Source organism: Poromitra crassiceps, assembly GCF_964638095.1.
Source record: "Poromitra crassiceps genome assembly, chromosome: 13".
NCBI lineage: Eukaryota > Metazoa > Chordata > Actinopteri > Beryciformes > Melamphaidae > Poromitra > Poromitra crassiceps.
The window spans coordinates 36,126,641-36,147,811 of NC_139644.1; the positions used below are offsets into that span (position 1 = coordinate 36,126,641).

Here is a 21,171-nt window from a genome sequence, read left to right on the forward strand (position 1 = left end):
CATCTATATGTAACGCCGTTGTGTAGCTGGTACTTGCAGCAACCCATGTTAAGGGCTTGCCCAGGGGTGGATACGAACTGCCGACCTTGGGAGTCAAAGACACTAACCACTGCGTCAAGAGAGCTAGCTCCCTTGGTGGAGCAGATCAACGTGCCTTTATACTTGGGGAGTGAGTTTAACCAATCCACTCGCTACCACACTGGACTCACGAGGAATCCACGCTGATTCACCTCGGTATACAATACAGACAGTCAAGAAATTCTGGACAAAATCATAATCTGACAATACAAATATTCTCAGATTTGGGTCTGAGAGACAAAATCTCATCAAATTGGAGTCAGTGGCTCTAATCTGGACTGAGTTAAGGTCCTTGATATCAAAAAGGCTGAGAATCACTGATAAATCAGTGATATATCAGTGAGCTCCAGGAGCAGCCTCTTGGAATACAGAGGTATAAGGCTCTGCAGTGGGCTGGGCTAGTGTACAGGATATAAGGCTGGGCTAGTGTACTGGATATAGGCCTATATTAATATAAGGCTGGGCTAGTGTACAGGATTAATTGAATGCTGGGCTAGTGTACATATATATACTAATATAAGACTGGGTTAGTGTACATATAAGGCTGGGTTAGTGTACATATATATATTAATATAAGGCTGGGTTAGTGTATAGTGGGCTGGGCTAGTGTACAGGATATAAGGCTGGGCTGGTGTACTGGATATAGGCCTATATTAATATAAGGCTGGGCTAGTGTACAGGATACAAGGCTGGGCTAGTGTACAGGATATTAATATAAGGCTGGGCTAGTGTACAGGATATTAATATAAGTCTGGGCTAGTGTACAGGATATTAATATAAGGCTGGGCTAGTATACATATAAGGCTGGGTTAGTGTACATATATATATTAATATAAGGCTGGGTTAGTGTATAGTGGGCTGGGCTAGTGTACAGGATATAAGGCTGGGCTGGTGTACTGGATATAGGCCTATATTAATATAAGGCTGGGCTAGTGTACAGGATACAAGGCTGGGCTAGTGTACAGGATATTAATATAAGGCTGGGCTAGTGTACAGGATATTAATATAAGTCTGGGCTAGTGTACAGGATATTAATATAAGGCTGGGCTAGTGTACAGGATATTAATATAAGGCTGGGCTAGTGTACAGGATATTAATATAAGGCTGGGCTAGTGTACAGGATATTAATATAAGGCTGGGCTAGTGTACAGGATACAAGGCTGTGCTAGTGTACAGGATACAAGGCTGTGCTAGTGTGGGATATAGAAGCCCTCAGCCGTGTTGTATTTGCAAACTCTTTCCATGGTTCGTTTCACGATTTCAGACGGAAGCCCGTCTTTATTGTCACACGAACACTACAACACATGCATGCGGCCACAACACACACTCATGGTGGTGAAATATGTCCTCTGCATTTGACCCATCCAAGCTTGTCCTTTCCTCCAGGGGGCAGGCCAGGAGCAGTGGTCGCTTTTTCTTTCCAGCGCCCGGGGACCATCATTGGACCAACTTCAGATGTTGTCGTCACTGGTCGGATGACGATCTTCTGCATGTTTTTAGTGGGGGGTTATGTACGGAGGAACCCCCTGGGGGGTACGGGGAGAACATGCAAACTCCACACAGAAAGGCCCTTTCGACCAGATAGCCCACCTGGGCAGTAGGCACTGAAGACATGGGGGGGTCACAACTCCAGCGCCCACAGCGTCCCAGGCGAGAATCGAACTCAGGACCTTCTAGCTGTGAGGCGACAGCGCTACCGACTGCGCCACATTCAGCGCCACATTCAGCCTATATTTGGGTGTTGTATGCCACACAGGGCAATACAATTAGTGACATAGGGACATATTTAAATCGGTTTCATATGCTGTAGTATGTTAACGACAATTACAACTGTCCTGATGTTTGCAGTCTAATACAAAGGCCAAGGATTATCACATGACACATAATAACTGGGGCTAAACCAGCACTCTGGTCCCATCACAGTAGTGGATTAGTGCCCACATGCCAGCTGTGACATGGTGTGCCCCGTCAGGAGGATGGTGACATACAGCTGTGACATGGTGTGTGTGTGTATGTGTGTGTGTGTGTGTGTGTGTGTGTGTGCGTGCGTGCGTGCGTGTGTGTATGTGTGTTTGTGGCAGTCGTTCTACTTTAAACAGTCTGCCAGGCTAGAAATGTAAAAAAAAAAAATCAGTAATGTAATCCAAGTATCACAATATTAAAGTAATGTAACTGATTACTTTCCATTACTTTTGGATTACTTTTGAACAAATGTTTGACTACTGGAGTCATGCTTCCTCTTTCTCTTCTCTCTCTATTGGCACCTGCAGTAGCCTCGATCGTGTTGATTGGACATGTTGCCATTTGATTATTACCATGGATTGCTTCATTGTGACAACACTTTAACGGCCCTGAGCAGCTGACTGCTCTGTTCCATCAGGTCAAGAGAAGAGGTATGCCACTCTCATTTCAGTGATTCATCGATTATAAAAAAAACAAACAGTTGCAGATTAATTTTGTGTCGATTGAATAATTGTAATCGACTATCATTGCAGCTGCACTCACAATCACATCCCCTTTATATTTTATTTCCATACTTTTGGTCTATTTTGATATTTTGATTCACCCCCCACAACATCCCTCTTGCTCAGTGTAGGAGAAGAATGGAGTGTGGAGGACATACATTTCTTTGGGCAGGTAGTGGGTTATTTTCATCAAACAGCTCCTGCGGGACGGGGCGGGGAGGGGGAAGGGGGTAGACTGTCTCCATAAATCATCCCAGAGAGAAGACATGTTATGTTGATGCTGGAGCTGACCCAGAAAAGTGAGTTTCCTCCCCCGAGTCCCTCTTAATCCCACCAAAGAGCATTGAAGGCAAGAGTGACAAAGTGAACCTTTTTTTTTTACAACAGCGCTGCCGCCATTTTGGCCTGGGAAAATGCCTCCTTGCGCCAATGGGACAGCTACATCAGAACCATAGAGAGTAAAAGAGATTAGAACGTTCATCAGAACCATGACAGCCAATCGGAGGTAGTCTCCTGCACGCTGCAGGCCAAAATGGCGGATTTGCTGTGCGCGGATGTTGCAACGGACCGATCTCATAGGTGACAGTAAGTTCTTTGATCCCACTCTGCAGAAACCGAGCAAGCTCTCGCGATATCTTGCGTGCTCCCGGTCCGTCTCCCAAAAACACACAATACGATCCGCTCATCACATCACATCAGACCAGACACAGGCTCAGCTGACGCGGCGCGAGCGAGCGGACATAGGAGAGCTGCCTGGCGGGCCCCACAAAGAGGTGAGGAGGTGGGTGCTTTTGTTTTTAATTATTACTTCATAATTGTCAAAGCAACGTCAAGGCTACATTTCCATTTGGGCTCACTTCACGCGCCACCTTGCCCCGGTGGTGTGAAAGCTTTGAGGCTGCCCCGCTTCGCTTTGACGGAGCCGCACGGCCAGGCAAGGCAGCCACGGTGTCAAGATGAGACCGAGGCACAGTGCGTTATCTTCGGCGTGATCTGGACTCTAATGTCCCCATATTACCAGCTCCATGCGAAGGTGCAGAACTGGGTCACACACATTATCAACACGTTGTCGCTGCTAGAACAGCCCGTTCCCGCACGGTCGCTCCACATGCACCGCGTTGCTCTCTCGCTCTCTCTCTCTCTCTCTCTCTCTCTCTCTCTCTCTCTCGCACCGTGAAAGGCTATATTGTATCCGGTTTGGCAGCCTCCCTCCGCCGCCGCTGCAGGCAGGACGGTGATGTATCTCCCGGTGGGTGAGCGCACAGACACGCTGCTTCACTGCTTCTATGACGGTTTGAACCCTTATAGGTTACTTATATACATCTGGCACTGCCGTAGCGGTTAATAAATAAGACGGGCAAACAACCAATCCATAGTAAGACACACACACTATAGCCTACTTGTGCTGTAACGGTACACCAGTGATTCTCAAACTTTTTCCACGTCAAGGTCTCATGGAGCCCTTAAAACGGACACAAATTACACCACGGACCCCCATCTGATAACATTTTTTTTTGCTTATAGATGTTTTATTAGAGAAACTCAGAAAGTGTGTGAAACCCACGAGCAAAATAGTCATACATTATGTCATTGTGTTACTGTTAATATAATGAAAACAAATGATCCCCCTTTTTGCTGCTGGTGAACCCCCTCAAGGAGCCCACATGGGGGTCCCCACTTAGTGAACCACTGGTGTAGGCTACACAGTGAATCTCTGTCGTGAAGATTTAAGGCAGCCTAAACAAAAGTGGGTAAATACAGAAAGTACAAATGTGGGGGACCTGACTGTTTTATGTTGACCTGGTCATGATCTTACAGTCTACAGATATACATAGATCATTTGACATGTGTATCTGTGTATACAAACAGCTAGTTACTTGGTGTGCAGAGAGAGAGAGAGAGAGACAGAGAGAGAGAGAGAGACAGACAGACAGACAGACAGAGAGAGAGAGAGACAGAGACAGAGAGAGAGAGAGAGAGAGAGAGAGAGAGAGAGAGAGAGAGAGAGAGAGAGAGACAGACAGACAGAGAGAGAGACAGAGAGAGAGTAGAGAGAGAGAGAGGTCCAGCAAGGGGAGAGGGGGGGGGGGCTGACTTCAAGGCTCTCCTCTTTGCTTCAGGAAAGAGGAAATAATACGAGGACTGTTTTGCACGAGAGCTCCAAATATAGACGTGTGTCGGAATGGAAACTTGCCGCCCTGTGACTTTTTACACAGGATAGGAAGAGGGAAGTGCTACAGCGTGTGTGGAGACATGAGAAGTCTAATATTGAAATGTGACATTTTGTGTTGGTGCCAACTGCCAGTTATAACCAGCCTCACATTCCCAGTTATCTTCCTAGAAGATCCCAACACACATTCTATTTTTCTGTTATATTCTATGCAGTTTGGTACCAGGTGGTATTAAGGTGTCTAAATATATTTGGTACTGGCCCTCTTTAAAATGGAGCGAACAGATTGATTGATTGATTGATTGATTGATTGATTGATTAATTGATTGATTGATTGATTTACTTTCAAAGGAAAACCAAAGGGTGCTGATACTGTGCCATATTTATAGGAAGTATTACAGTGCAACACTTCTTATGGAGATATTATAGATGTTATGATCTATGCTGTGTAGAGCTGCAGGCTGGCATGCTGGCATCTGACAGCTACCTGTGATTTCACAGCTGGGAGTGGAAGTCAGGTCAGCTCCAAGAGGTTAAGCTGCTGCAAGGAAAGCTCAACCAATCAACTGTCAGACTAAGATGCCTGCAAGGAAAACTCAACCAATCAACTGTCAGACTAAGATGCCTGCCAGGAAAACCCAACCAATCAACTGTCGGAGCCATCTCATCTAGTTAACAAGCTCTTTTCATTAACACAAGACCCCCCCAAAAAAGTCCCTCTGGGCCTAAATCTGTGTGTGTGTGCGTGCGTGTGTGTGTGTGCGTGCTTGCGTGTGTGTGTGTGTGCGTGTTTGTGTGCGTGTGCGCGTGCTCGCAGTGCGTGTGTGTGGTGCTGCTTGTTCATAAGTGCGTACTGCGTACATGTGCAAGTCTACGCTAATTCCTGCAAAATGATGTGTGTGTAATAGTCAAATAGACATGAGGATTAATCCAGTGTTTTCATGTAATGAATTTTTGATTGATTGATTGATTTTATTAGACAGTATGCAATACATGAGACAAAATACTGCGGTGTCAGGGATAAAACGAAAAAGTCCAGGACTTATTTCCATCGCTGTCCCTGTTGTGTTGGGTGTCCCCTGTGGAGGTAGGGCTGGGCTGGGCTGGGCTGGGCGATATATGGACAAAATCAAATATCACAATATAAAATACTTCGATATCAATATAATTTGTGACAATATTGTCTACATTACTATCAGTAATGTAGATATAATGACTAAGTGGGTAAAGGCAAATAATAGAACAGCTAGAACAGTCTGGTGGTGAGTTCAGAAAATGACATCACTTCCCTGTAATGCATATTATCCATATATTGTTTTGAAATGTTGTTACTAGTGTCTACATGCTGGCCAGGATCGGCCATTATGGCCAGCTCTGAGAAAGACCTGATGTCTTTTTTTAACCTCTGGCTGGTGTGTGTGTGTGTGTGTGTGTGTGTGTGTGTGTGTGTGCGTGTGTGTGCATGCGTGTATGTGCGTGTGCGTGCATACGTGTGTATGGGTGTGCATGCATGCATGTGTGTGTGCATGTGTGCGTGCATGCTTATGTGTGTGCATGCGTGTGTGTGCGTGCATGCGTGTGTGTGTGTGTGTGTGTGTGTGTGTGCATGCATGCGTGTGTGTGTTATCTGTGCCTGCAGGGTCCTGCTGGCATGGAGCAGAGGTGAGAGCTGAGGTGAGAGCACAGTCAGCCAGTCACCCTCCAGCACAGCACAGCACACACGGTGCACCAGCACCATGCTAAGCACACTCCTACCACACACCCCGCTGTAACCGCTGTGATATCTATCGCCATGGTGAGAGAGGACTCCTGGACCTTGGATCTGTTGCCATGGTGACCCTTTAGCGAGAACCCTAGAACTCCAATCTGTTGCCATGGCGATCCCGTAGAGAGACCCAGGTAAGTCAAGTCAATTTTGATTAATAACGCCAAATCGTAAAAGTTATCTTGTGACCATTTTCATCTAGAGCTGGTCGAGAAGACCAGGCTCTTTATTTTAGACCCAACGATTGGAATTCCCACACATGAGCGAGCAGAACATGAGCACTTGGTGATGCCTTCAACCTTGCAACAGTATTATTAACAATAATAATAACTATGCAGTTAACTGTGCTTGAATTTAGCCTACCGGAATCTCTGAGTTTGAGCCTCGTGCACTTCATCATCTCATAATTGCTGCCTGGGCCAAGCTTGATACTGTCCACTTTCTTCCTCATCACTGTCCCGCGCTGCACTGTGTCATTGCTGGTCAAGACTGCTTTGAGTTGATTTCCCATGTGTGTACGCATGACTGGACACCCATTTTCTTAGAGGACTTACGAGACTGCTATATGTGAACATCTCTGTGAATTATTGTCCCGTAATTTCTAATTTTGAAATAATTTATCCTTGAAAAGTACTTTGCAATCTACCATTGCAAAAAAAGTGGCAACCCCGACTCAGTAAAAATATGATGAGTAATAACAGTAATAATGCACAGTAACAACAATAACAACTATAGTAATAGTGAAAATAGGACTAATAACTGTCTCAATCTGCTGCCATGGTGATATTGTAATGTAGAGACACCCTCTGGAGTCTGTTGCCATGGTGATCCTGTAGCGAGGAACAACACCCGGGAAACAGCGGACGGTCGCCATGGGAACGTCCAGGCTGTTCCGCATCTTCCTGGTCCTGGGCTCGGCCTTCATGATCCTCCTCATCATCATCTACTGGGACGACGTGGGAGCCTCCCGCCTCTACCTGCACACGCCCGTGTCGCCCGGCCCCAAAACACCCCACACCCCCCCAGAGATGGGCAAGGTACACACATTCTTAAATAGAAGGGCAGTTACTTCTGTAAAAAGACTGATAAAAGTGGAAGTACTGATTCAACTTGTGTACTCAAGTAAAAGTAAAAAAGAAAAAAAGTTTAAAAGTAAAAATTATTTCTACCCGGCTATTTCTGTGCAAAGCCAACTGAAACTCACGTCATATTAATCTAATTCGAAGACTGTTACTTAAAACATCCCCTCCAAACATGTTTTAAGATGTATAAAGGCTATACTTTGATTACATTTGTGTGATATTGTTTTTCCACAAATGCGTGAAAACTGGGAGAGCGAGAGAGACAAACAACGTTACTTTGTTTGTGTCTGTTGTGCATTAAAACTAAAGTAGCTAGCCTGTTTTGAAAATGTAAGGAGTAGAAAGTACAGATATTTGTGTTCAAATGTAGGGAGTAAAAGTAAAAAGTTGTCAGAAAAATAAATACAGATACCTGAAAATCCTACTTGATTAAGTACCGTAACAAAGTATTTGTACTTAGTTACTTGACTTCCCATCTCTGCACCCCTCCACAGCCTCACCCAGGGCCCCAGACCTCCCGGGCCCCCTCCTTCCTGTCCGACATCGACGCCTTTGTCAACCAGTTCCTCGAGCCGGGCACCGGCGACCCCACAGACCCCGCCCCCGCCGACACCACCAACCAATCGGAGCACGCAGAAGAGCGCTACGTACCGCGGCGGGAGTGGAAGATCCACCTGACGCCGGTGGCAGCGGAGCTCCGTGAGAGACAGGTTCAAATCTCAAATTATGATTATGATGGTGATGATGATTGTTATAATTCAGGGTGATGGTATTAAAATGATTATTATTGGTAGTGGTTTTGTTTTTAAATCCACTGTGGCTCATGAGAAGAAAACAAAGTTCTTGATGATCCAGGAAATGCAGTTTAGGTAAAGAATGATTTGATTGGCGATCAATACCAGCTGCTCTAATTCAAATGAGGTCAACCTGTTGAGTGGAGGGATTTCAGCCAATCAAAATCAAGTCCAGCTGTGATGTGTTGATAGGAGTCAGTTCAAAAGGCTTGTAGAAACTAGAAACAGATTGGATTTTTATTAATGTTAGAAAATGCTGCTTTAAATTGAAACACTCAAACAAAATGTAACCAAATCTACGATCCTTGATCACATACAGTCTGTATATAAGACAAAAACTGTCTTCCTATAATAGGGTCGCTGTAACTGCTTGATTGTGGTGATGTTAGTGGCTGTGTTACACTGTACAAAATGTGAGTGAAACTCTTGTGGCTAATGCTAAATGTGCATGCACTGTATCAAATGGAATGTCCAGGAGCAGAGGCGGAAGTTGCTCCAGGAGATGTGTGCCGGCGACGACGTGGCGTTTCCCGGGAAGAACCGAACATTTGACGACATTCCTAACAAGGAGCTGGATCACCTCATAGTGGACGACAGGCACGGCATCATCTACTGCTATGTTCCTAAGGTACACGCGTACGCACGCACACACACACACATGCACACAAACACACACACACATGCACACACGCACGCGCGCACGCTTTGTTTGAAACAATTTCCACATAAGATGCAAGTCTCACAAAGCGAAGGCAACAACTTTGCTGCACGTTACTGCCAAGACCAAACAGATTTTTGTGTGTTAGTTGGCCCATTTCTTCTGTGTGTGTGTGTGTGTGTGTGTGTGTGTGTGTGTGTGTGTGTGTGTGTGTGTGTGAGAACACACACACACACACACCTCAGTAGATTTAATGTATGCGTGCACACACATACGTTAGGGATGAAAAATTGGCTAGAAGTCCCCCGTTGCTTTACTGTCTCCCACAACACCTCTAATCCCTGCTGTGTCCTCCATAGGCTCTCTCTCTCTCTCTCTCTCTCTCTCTCTCTCTCTCTCTCTCTCTGTCTCTCTCTCTCTGTCTGTCTCTCTCTCTCTCTGTCTGTCTCTCTCTCTCTCTCTCTCTCTCTCTGTCTCTCTCTCTCCCTCATCGTTATTCCATAATAACCTTCTGTCCGGGGATATTTCTGTCTGTACAAGCAGATTTTATTCTTGCACACCCAATTACCCGTGACCAGTAGACAGTGTACCATCTGGCTAACCTTTAGCAGTCAAAGTAATTGGTTATATGGTTAGAGCTGTCATGACGATGTAAATAGCCCGCTACACATGAAGTCGCGAGTAAAGCACATTATTTTATGTCCAAATTAACGGTCTAGCTCTAATGATCAAGTGGTCTTAATAGGTTTGATGCTGCTGGGGGTTTGTGTTGATCACCTTTGAATCAGTGACGGCGAGCATTTGGTTGTAATCCCTGATATTGTTTTAATTTGACCGAGCCGTAAGCAGCTACTGACCTACGCCTCTCGTTAAAAAACTGAAGTCACTTTAGTTTGTGTGTCCAACTGTCCATGTACGTATAGTGTTTTTCTGTTGTTGTTTCTTTGGCGTGGAGAAAGCGCTGCCTCGAGCACTTTTTGTGAGGAGAAATAAAAAGCAGATGATAACGTCACCTGCTGCTAGCTCACTAGCCAGCTGGTTAGCACTTCTAGCAGATAATACAGCGGACGCGGGCAATTATTCTTCCTGGGGGGGGCCATGAAAAACCCAGATTTTCCCCGGTGGCCAAATTTGTTCTCTGTCAATGTCATGCATGATGCTGTAACCTCTAATTATATCACGCAAATAAAATATAGAAAACATCCCGTTGCACTTATTCAGGAAGAAGCACACTCACGACACACAAGAATAAAAATAAATAAATAAAAAGTCCAGACGGGCCAGACAGAACCAGACAGAACCATCATCTGGCCCCCGGGCCACATAAGGCCCAGGTCTGCAATACAGTGTTGTGGAACAAGCAAAGGCCTAGCAGGTGTTTCCAATACATGTCCGGTATAATCCTGCCTGCCTTTAAGGACACTGTTACAGTAACGTACGTATCCACTGATTAGAAACGTCCTATTTCTCCTCCGCCACTTTGACTTTCTCCATATTTGTTGTTGCTATGGGAACCGGCCAGCGTCTCTGTCAGCGCGACTGGTGGGCTGGGGGAAAGCGCTTCACGTCACCCGGTACGCTACGTCAGCGCTCCACTCTTACGGCTGCTTCCCATGGCTTTGAATGAGGAGAGGGTGCTGGCGCTCAGTAGGGGTGGGAATCTTAGGGCACCTCACGATTCGATTCGATTTCGATTCAGAGGGCTACGATCCGATGACAAAACCATTATCGATGCATCGAGATGCATCGATTATAGATGCGTCTTCTTCTTTTTTTCAATACATGCTTTCTTTTTTCTCACTGTGACTACTTTTAAAATAAAGGGCATTTTTAATTGCATTGTAATGATCCATAATTAAAATAAACAGATTAATTTACTTCCATTATCTTTGATTAACAAAGCAAATGGAATTGATGCGTCAACTGGAAGGTTACATTTGCCAACATATTTCCCAGCATTGCAAGGAACCAACAGAACCAGTAGTAAATTAACTTCACTTCAGCATATTCTGAATCACTTCCTCTAGATGTTGTAACAGCTCCGCTAGCTGCCACTGCCAGTGTTCAGTGATGAAGTGCGCAGTAACAATGGATGTCCATTGTCCACGCATCACAAGTTACGGGCAAGTCCCACCACGAACGTCACGTACGCGTTCCTGCTGCTCGCGAGCATTTTAGTCAACGTGTGTGATCCCACCAGGCGCGCAACGGCGCGTATCAGAAGCGTCCCAGAAGCGGCTTGACGCCCCGCTCCGCTAAAGATACGCGGCAGTTCTATTTTTCACGGATGACGCCTGGAAGCTGTGTCAAGCTGCACAGAGCAGATCGTTCAGCCCGGAAGTCAGACACAGCAACTGCACGAGAATCCGGTCGATTTTCATAATAAAACACCGTGTGCAGACCCATACCGACTCCTTCTCCTTCTCCCCCTGTAGTCTTTCAAGTAGACGAAGAAATGCAAGAGTTATCCTCCTGCTAACAGGCACTACTAATTTCAGCCTACTTAACCATGGTAGAAGCACAACAATCAAGGGAAAATGACCAAATCAAAAGCAAGTCAACGACAGACTGTGTTGTTTGTGTGTTGTGCTCTTTACATCCACCCCATTGTACACACAGTATCGCGCAATCTCGTAAATCCCGCGCGATCTTGCATCAGCTGCCAGGCAGCGCTCGGAAGCGCTCCGCTTCTGAAGCGCGTGCTGTGGGACATGCTGACGTGCAGAGGACGGAGCAAAACCGCGGCGCAGACGGAACGCTGCACAGACGGGGCTGGTGGGTTCGCCGCGTTAGATATATCCTACCCGCTTTCTTCAGTGGGTCCATAACTTGGGCTTTGGTCTCAGTGTGCAGTCAGTCTGGGGATCACTGTGTCGGTAAAGAAAAACGGCGAGATGGGACGTTGTACCTCGGCTCCAAAGTGCGCAACAACATAGCGCGGAATCCCTGGTTCTCAACAACTGAGTACGGACGTATATCCATGGCAATAAAAGTTGTAATGGATTTTGTGATTCGTTTCGCCCTTTCCGAGTTGGGTGGATGCTTTGATAGCATTGCTTGCTCAATTGTGATGCAGCCCCTCTCCCTTACCCCACAGGCCGTCAGTGTAAATAAGAATTTGTTCTTAAAGGATGGGTTTTCCGTGGGGAATATGAATATATATTAAATCTCACGCCCCTAAGGTTTTCGAATCCGTTGAAATTTTTGAAATTGGATATTCACTGCCAGAGATATCAAGCATCTCTCACATATTTTTTGGGCCAGCCGACGCGTTTCGCGTCATCTGGCCTAAGTCCGCCTTGCGGAAGTCGTGCACCTATGAACTACAACTGTTGTTGGCCATGGTCCCGCCTCTAGAGGTCCTCCACGCCCCTTCAGAGGCCTTGACCAAAACAAAAACGCAGCCATCTTTTCAACCGCCTAGCCTGCTGTAGCTAATATTAGCTTCCCATAGTTCCTTGCAAAGAGACCATTATCTCGGGAACGGAAGCACTAATCGACACGGGACTGGCGGCATTGGAAAGCTCGTCAAATTTTACATCTAGTAGTAGGTGGGTTGAAGTAACGAAATCAACGCTGAGCAATGTACCCGTTTTTACACATTTTTACAGAAAATAGTTACAACATCAGATGCGCGTAACTCCTACGAAAATGCCTTAAAATGCATGAAAAAAATTTTATGAAGACATCTCCCGACATATATACTACCGTTTACATTTGGTGCAATTTGGAGGCAATTTTATTTTCGATTTATTTCTTGTTCTTTGTATATTTCATTGTCGAAGCCTTCTTCTTCTTCTTCTTTGAGTTTTATGGCGGTTGGCAAACATATATGTGCATTACCGCCACCTACTGGAGTTTGATATCAGCCAAATGCCTGAGGGGTGGGCATAAAAACGAAGGCCACGCGAGCCCAGTGCATTGTGGGAAATGTAGTATTTCGAGTCCCCGCACCCGCACCTCCCCCCCACCACCCCCCCCCCACACACAGAGTGGATTTCGGTTGATATCTCTGTGAGTAAACCTCCAATTTCAAAAATTTCAACGGATTCGAAAACCTTAGGGGCGTGAGATTCAATATATATTCATATTCCCCACGGAAAACCCATCCTTTAATGACTCGCCTGTCTAAATAAAGGTTAAATAAAATAAATAAATAAATAAATTGTTGGCTGCTTGGGAGCAACTACAGCCGGTGTGTCTGATTTCATGTAACTTCTGCCATCTTCACATGCGCTTGTTTTGCTTTCGGCTGCGCCATGCCGTAAACTGTGCGGGCGCTGCCTCGCGCTCGCACTTTAGTTCCGCCTTTTCGTTCTGTCAACATCACGTTATAACTAACGTAAAAAAAACATTTGTGAATCGATTCATAATCGTCCACGTGATGGAAAGACTTGACCTTGCTGTGCCCCTCCCTGCCCCCAGGTGGCGTGCAGTAACTGGAAGCGCCTCATGATCGTTCTGAGCGAGAGCCTGCTGCAGGACGGCGTTCCCTACACAGACCCGCTGGCCATCCCCAGAGACCTGGTCCACAACAGCAGCATGCACTTCACCTTCAACAAGTTCTGGAAACGCTACGGCAAGTTCTCACGCCACCTCATGAAGGTCAGTCCACACAGAGCACTGCTGCAGGGCACGAGTGCTGTGTTCAGTCCACACAGAGCACTGCTGCAGGGCACGAGTGCTGTGTTCAGTCCACACAGAGCACTGCTGCAGGGCACGAGTGCTGTGTTCAGTCCACACAGAGCACTGCTGCAGGGCACGAGTGCCGTGTTCAGTCCACACAGAGCGCTGCTGCAGGGCACGAGTGCCGTGTTCAGTCCACACAGAGCACTGCTGCAGGGCACGAGTACTGTGTTCAGTCCACACAGAGCGCTGCTGCAGGGCACGAGTGCCGTGTTCAGTCCACACAGAGCACTGCTGCAGGGCACGAGTGCTGTGTTCAGTCCACACAGAGCACTGCTGCAGGGCACGAGTACTGTGTTCAGTCCACACAGAGCGCTGCTGCAGGGCACGAGTGCCGTGTTCAGTCCACACAGAGCACTGCTGCAGGGCACGAGTACTGTGTTCAGTCCACACAGAGCGCTGCTGCAGGGCACGAGTGCCGTGTTCAGTCCACACACAGCACTGCTGCAGGGCACGAGTGCTGTGTTCAGTCCACACAGAGCGCTGCTGCAGGGCACGAGTACTGTGTTCAGTCCACACAGAGCGCTGCTGCAGGGCACGAGTGCCGTGTTCAGTCCACACACAGCACTGCTGCAGGGCACGAGTGCTGTGTTCAGTCCACACAGAGCACTGCTGCAGGGCACGAGTGCTGTGTTCAGTCCACACAGAGCACTGCTGCAGGGCACGAGTGCCGTGTTCAGTCCACACAGAGCACTGCTGCAGGGCACGAGTGCTGTGTTCAGTCCACACAGAGCACTGCTGCAGGGCACGAGTGCTGTGTTCAGTCCACACAGAGCACTGCTGCAGGGCACGAGTACTGTGTTCAGTCCACACACAGCACTGCTGCAGGGCACGAGTGCTGTGTTCAGTCCACACAGAGCACTGCTGCAGGGCACGAGTGCTGTGTTCAGTCCACACAGAGCACTGCTGCAGGGCACGAGTACTGTGTTCAGTCCACACAGAGCACTGCTGCAGGGCACGAGTGCTGTGTTCAGTCCACACAGAGCACTGCTGCAGGGCACGAGTGCTGTGTTCAGTCCACACAGAGCACTGCTGCAGGGCACGAGTACTGTGTTCAGTCCACACAGAGCACTGCTGCAGGGCACGAGTGCTGTGTTCAGTCCACACAGAGCACTGCTGCAGGGCACGAGTGCTGTGTTCAGTCCACACAGAGCGCTGCTGCAGGGCACGAGTGCTGTGTTCAGTCCACACAGAGCGCTGCTGCAGGGCACGAGTGCCGTGTTCAGTCCACACACAGCGCTGCTGCAGGGCACGAGTGCTGTGTTCAGTCCACACAGAGCACTGCTGCAGGGCACGAGTGCCGTGTTCAGTCCACACAGAGCACTGCTGCAGGGCACGAGTGCTGTGTTCAGTCCACACACAGCACTGCTGCAGGGCACGAGTGCCGTGTTCAGTCCACACACAGCACTGCTGCAGGGCACGAGTACTGTGTTCAGTCCACACACAGCACTGCTGCAGGGCACGAGTGCCGTGTTCAGTCCACACACAGCACTGCTGCAGGGCACGAGTACTGTGTTCAGTCCACACAGCACTGCTGCAGGGCACGAGTGCTGTGTTCAGTCCACACACAGCACTGCTGCAGGGCACGAGTACTGTGTTCAGTCCACACACAGCACTGCTGCAGGGCACGAGTGCCGTGTTCAGTCCACACACAGCACTGCTGCAGGGCACGAGTACTGTGTTCAGTCCACACACAGCACTGCTGCAGGGCACGAGTGCTGTGTTCAGTCCACACACAGCACTGCTGCAGGGCACGAGTGCCGTGTTCAGTCCACACACAGCACTGCTGCAGGGCACGAGTACTGTGTTCAGTCCACACAGAGCACTGCTGCAGGGCACGAGTGCTGTGTTCAGTCCACACAGAGCACTGCTGCAGGGCACGAGTGCTGTGTTCAGTCCACACACAGCACTGCTGCAGGGCACGAGTGCTGTGTTCAGCGAGATTTCATATGAAGTGAACAAAATTGAATTATGGAAGGAATTAGGGCACTACTAATGGCACTACTAATTACAGGGTTCTTCTTACACAGGTCTAAAAAGTCTGGAAAAGTATTTAAAATGAATGTGATCATTTCCAGGTCATTTTCAGGTCTTGAATAGTTTGGGAATTTGGAAAAGAAATGTCTGGAAAAGTGGAAAATGTTGTGGTTCAGGTCCAATACACATAATTATAGCTTTCATGTTGTAGACCCACTTTGAATCCACAGTTTGTGTTGAATAGTAGAATGCTGAGATAGAGCTCTTATTACACTGTCAGCGTGCAGTATATATCAAATACTGACCCAAACCAAATCCAGTCTGGAACATAGGGTCTCTGCCTGGAAATATATGGACTTTTAAAATGGAGACCGTGTAGGCCAAACATCTCACATATTTGTCATTGTGAAGAACAATCTTCATCTATACAGTGATATGACCTAGTTAACAGGGACAAGATTTTTATATGCGTAAATCATAATATACACCAGCCAAAATCTTCAAAACAAATCAAGGTCTGGAAAAAGTCTGGCATTTTTTTTTATTTAAAATGTGTAGGTACCCTGTTATTACAATTTCCATCGGTATCTCAAGTTGATTGCATGACTTCTTATGTAAATGACGACGTCTTAATAAAAACGTGCCTTGTTCTTGAAGGTGAAGCTGAAGAAGTACACCAAGTTCCTGTTTGTGCGGGACCCCTTTGTGCGCCTCATCTCCGCCTACCGCAACAAGTTTGAGCTGCGCAACGAGGACTTCTACCGGCGCTTCGCCCAGGTCATGCTGCGCCGCTACGCCAACCAGCCCACGCCTCCCGCCTCCGTGGACGAGGCCTTCGCCGTGGGCCTCCACCCCTCCTTCTCCCAGTTCGTCCAGTACCTCCTGGACCCTCAGACGGAGAGGGACATGCCCTTCAACGAGCACTGGCGGCAGGTGTACCGGCTCTGCCACCCCTGCCAGATCCAGTATGACTTCGTGGGCCACCTGGAGTCGGTGGAGGAGGACGCGGAGCAGCTGCTGCGCCAGCTGCGGGTGGACAACGTGGTGGAGTTCCCCACCTCCCACAGGAACCTGACGGCCAGCAGCTGGGAGGCCGACTGGTTCAGCACGGTGCCCCCGGAGGCCCGGAGGGAACTCTACAAGCTGTACGAGCCCGACTTCAGGCTCTTTGGCTACGACAGACCAGACTCGATCCTCAATGAGTGACACACGTTCCGACAGAAACGACCTGCCCACATGCAGACAAAATGCTTTATACGTGTTCAAAAAAAGAAAGAAGAAGAAGTGACACTCCAACAACAGTCACACCTCCCCTTATTTTGGGCTTTGTGGATGTGGTCTCCAGTCTCTTCTCATCTATACTGAATGTACACAATTTTAGGGCGACTTTTCCCCTACTAAATCTACACCTATCACAAAGGAGATGAACATGAAGGTAGACAGAAGGCAATGAGTTCTAGGAGGATTTGAGAAGGGGATTTTGCAAAACGAGCTGCAAACATGAGGAAGATCAGATGCCCCTAATATTTTGTACATTCAGTGTAAGTGGAAACTTAAGTATCTACACTCCCAACTTGGATGTCACACCGCGTGTGAACCCTGCCTGTTATCTGTGCTGTCACAGGTCTATTGTGGCTAACTGTGATAGCACACAGGCTTTGTAGCTGGTTGGTCTAAAAAGACACAGAGCCATCCCCACCAAATGTCTGTGACATCAAGGGAACATTGTAGCCGTCTGTGATGTCAAAATAGAACCCCCCTCCCCCCCCCCCCCCCCTGTGGTTGTGATGTCATTGGAACCCACGTGGTTCATTATGACGCCATTACAGATGCAGTGGACAGAATCTGGAGGGTGGTTTTGGTACTTCGGGGCATTACTTTAAACAGTGCGTGAGTAGATTAGTTTGAACAGCTAGTCGCGTTAGAGTGCTCGTTATCAGCTAACTTATTTGGATTCTCACTGTCAGTGCAATGTTGTATATCAAGCATGAAAGGTCTTTTTTTTTTTTTTATGGTGGTCCCATGTTACGTACAAATGACAGCTGTCAACATCTGAAACATTCTAGCTGGAATTATTTTATACCTCATCAGATTAAGATGTTACTTTCCAAACACACAACACTTACGCAAATCTTCTAACTCTTTTGCTTTTTGCGACCTCAATACGTTTAGCATGGATAACTTTATTATACGATAGCGGAATCATTTCTGAGAGAAACGTACAGCCCAGTTCGCACCATACGCCGAAGCGACGCTCAACCTACGCTGAACCCACAAGTTTCATTTGGGCGTCCTTGTTAACAGGCGAAGCCGTTCACACCAGCCGCGCGTGCGTCACGCTCACGCCTTGCTCAAGGGGTTCAGTCCTATTTTCCAAGCGTGACGCGTGAAGCTGCCAGGCATGAAGTCAATGGGAGTTGTGGGCGGGTTCAAGGCGCGCTGAGCGAGGCGCGGAGGCAAAGAGAAGGCTTCTTGTGTGACCGGTTCAGCGTCGGCTCAGCTTGAGTCTGCCTCAAGCTTCAGTTCTGCTTATGTTAAGCGCCAGGTGTGAACAAAGGCTTTAGCAGCTCCATTTATTTCACGAGTTTCCAAAGCATGCAGTTAATGCAACGCCACAGCCTCCAGATATAATGAGATAGGTCTGTAGTTGAGTTAAGTCAAGTAAAGAATAGACATGGCAAGGGACTAGATTAGATGAATTGTCAGGAATTAACTTAACTTAAGCACAACAGCTCCAGCAAAGACTAGGCTGCCTAGCTGTGTTCGTCTCAACATGTCAAGAGACACAAGGCTGGACTTTCAGCATTCTTCTGATTTGGTTGCCATTTCATCTCAGCCATGTGATGAGCCTGTTCAAACAAACATGTGGAGGCGTGGACCACGTTCCCTTTGGAACGTTTCCAAACGGAACGTTCTATATTTCATCCTCTGTTTGTCAAGGGTTCCCAGTCCACAGGTTTGTGCATTTGAGAAGAAGAAAATCAAGGCCTTGAAAAGGTTTTTGAAAATATACATGAATAGATATGGGTCGTAGAAAATGCTTGAATTTATATATTTTGTGCAAGAATAGAACTGGAAGTTCTTTTGATATGTTATTATTTCTTTTAACTTACCTGCCTTGAGAAAGTGTGACGGTCATGTGAATGAAGTTGAATGATGCATGTTTTTCTCAGTTATCAGTGTTGTAACAGTAATGAACTTTGAGCAGTGTCTTAAACTATACCGTCTTGGCTCCTTGAATTTTGAGCGAGTTGGGCCCCGGAAAGTCCTTGATTTTTGATCTTTAAGGAGTGGGAACCCTGTTTGTCGCTACCATGACAGTGTTAGCATCAGGATTCTCCTTTGTGTCACCGACGTGCTCCTCTTCAGATCCCCCTGGTGGTTACCATTGTCTCATGCACAAACTGTAGTTATTATCGTTGTACTGATTTTGGGTAACCATGGAGATGGCAACAGTGTTGTTGTTGTTGTTTCCCGCCCTGCATGTGATTGGACACATTTGACAGAGTGCAGTGTTTTCATGTAGCAAAGAGTTGAGCACATTTCAGGAAGCCTAGGAAGAGAGTTTGACTGTATGACTGCGTGCATTAATGCTACTGCCATGTTTGTACAGTACGGATACATCACTCCACAAGTTGTCGTAGGTTATGGCAATGTTAGCACAGTAACTGTACGTTCACACTGGGGGGGGGCGATTTTCACAAATTTGCATGACGAGATTACATACACGTACAAAGTCAATGGAAAAGCATGAGTTCTTTCGCCCCGGACGGCGGGTATCGCGCGAAGTGACGTGAATTTCCGTAGCCCGAACGATGCAATTTTCACTTCATCACCCATTCGCTCAACTTGAAAATTTGCGTCGCTTGCCGTCCGGGGCGAAATCACATCTACGGTAGATCAGAGCGGTGTGTCGCTTGCGGTAGTCGCTTGTAGTCGCTGCTGCCCAGTCATTTTGTATTGGATGCTGCTGTCCCCGCTTTCAAAAGCATGCCGGGATACCTGGCGGTGGACGACAGTGACGGGAGGACGGGCCAAATTCAAAACCGACCAATTCAAAACGGAAAGTCAGCAAGACCGCCAGTCAAGCTGCAGCGCCATGCGACCGGCAGAGCAGGGCGACGCGACTACAAGCGAATACCGTCGTGATGGTGTGTAGCAGCCGCGGCCCGCTACCCGTCTTGAAAGAGTGCAACTCGAGCGAATAAACTACGCTTTTTTCGCCCTGGTGTTTGAACATACAGTAAGGATGATTGTAAAATTAGAGCAACGTTAGGATCAGGCCCGTATTAATGCCAGAGTTTAGCCAAGTGATGACTTGGCCAAGTTCTGGTTTGGGTTCGAATTTGGAGTCATGATTTGATATTAAGAGTAGGAAGAAAAGACAGTGCCTTTGGTTGCTATGGAGACAAAGTTTACACAGCAAAAAAAAAAAAAAAAAAAAAAGTATTTTTGTAAAATGACTTAATTTTTACTTTGAACGCCATACAGTGTATGAAACCACAACAAGGTCTATTTGATATGCTATTTGTTCTATCGGGCCTCATTGACCTTGTGTTGATTGTTATTTGGGAACAATAGAACAACAGAGCCCTATAATAGAGGTGTCTATCGGCGGCTCGCTGGGGAATATTGTTTGTGTGATCCGACATTCTCTGTGGACTCTTTCAATGTGCTTTTTAAAGGCGTTGTTACGGTGTATATCCAGTCCATTGCTCCGTGTGTACTTTGTACTACCATGCACAGCGACTGTGTCGTTTGTACTGTATGTGATGCCATGGACGTGATCTGTGCCACAATGTTCTGCAAGTCAGCAAGATGTAGATGTACGCATCATTGACTCGGTGTTGTTTCATTGCCTTTTTTCTTTTGTTTTATTTGTTTTTTGATACTTATGGGCATTTTGTTGGAGATAAAAATGAACCGTTTTATTTAGTGAAATTGATTTTTGGCCCCTTTAATGGCTTGGCATAGTCCAGGATAGACTGGAGTTACATCACACCCTTCTCTGGCTGCTTTTCCCAAAAACGTGTCATCATCACTAGGGCTGTTTTTGCTTAGCAGCTGTATGGATACACACAGAACAGCAGCTGTATGGATACACACAGAACAGCAGCTGTATGGATACACACAGAACAGCAGCTGTATGGATACACACACACACACACACACACACACAGAACAGCAGGACTAGAGACACCTCTGCTCCCGTCAAACCAGTGTGTTTGGAGTGTCAGTGAACCAGATTTAACATCTCTTGTATTTGTGTTGGCTGTCACCATGAACATGGCCGCCTGCCATGATATTTAACTAGGTCACCTAGGCTATTAATGTACATTCATCGCTGTTTTTGCTTTCAAAAGGCTGCAAAATGCCTTTTGACAATCGACAACAGAATGACTAAGTTTGTAATGCATAAAGAAAGAGTTGCAGTAGCGTTATCAGTGAGTTAGCTGTTCCATGCTAGCGTCCTGTGTGTGTTCATGTATTCGCTTC

At 47.1% G+C, this 21,171-nt stretch overlaps 1 protein-coding gene across 3 annotated transcripts; it reads left to right on the forward strand.

Annotated features, from left to right (window-relative positions):
• The first annotated feature begins 3,253 nt into the window (after window positions 1-3,253).
• On the forward strand, window positions 3,254-20,159 carry LOC310787999 (carbohydrate sulfotransferase 12-like). 3 transcript variants are annotated; one of them, XM_083649463.1, is made up of 7 exons: window positions 3,254-3,316; window positions 6,353-6,612; window positions 7,276-7,515; window positions 8,055-8,270; window positions 8,830-8,982; window positions 13,438-13,617; window positions 16,333-20,159. In XM_083649463.1, the coding sequence occupies exons 3-7, from the start codon at window positions 7,351-7,353 to the stop codon at window positions 16,879-16,881; spliced, it is 1,263 nt and encodes a 420-aa protein (XP_083505589.1). In that variant the 5' UTR covers window positions 3,254-3,316; window positions 6,353-6,612; window positions 7,276-7,350; the 3' UTR covers window positions 16,882-20,159. The 3 variants fall into 3 exon arrangements, 2 of the variants coding, with proteins under 2 accessions (XP_083505589.1, XP_083505588.1); XM_083649462.1 differs by lacking the exon at window positions 3,254-3,316 and adding an exon at window positions 5,345-5,384; XR_014553283.1 differs by lacking the exon at window positions 3,254-3,316 and having other exon boundaries at window positions 6,253-6,612; window positions 16,333-18,008; window positions 18,068-20,159.
• The last annotated feature ends 1,012 nt before the right edge of the window (window positions 20,160-21,171 follow it).

Bases quoted from the DNA above. Each gene is read 5' to 3' on its own strand.
- LOC310787999 (XM_083649463.1), top strand. From the start codon at position 7,351: ATGGGAACGTCCAGGCTGTTCCGCATCTTCCTGGTCCTGGGCTCGGCC. The intron at 7,516-8,054 runs GTACACACATTC...ACCCCTCCACAG, and splicing joins CCCCCCCAGAGATGGGCAAG to CCTCACCCAGGGCCCCAGAC. The intron at 8,271-8,829 runs GTTCAAATCTCA...TGGAATGTCCAG, and splicing joins CGGAGCTCCGTGAGAGACAG to GAGCAGAGGCGGAAGTTGCT.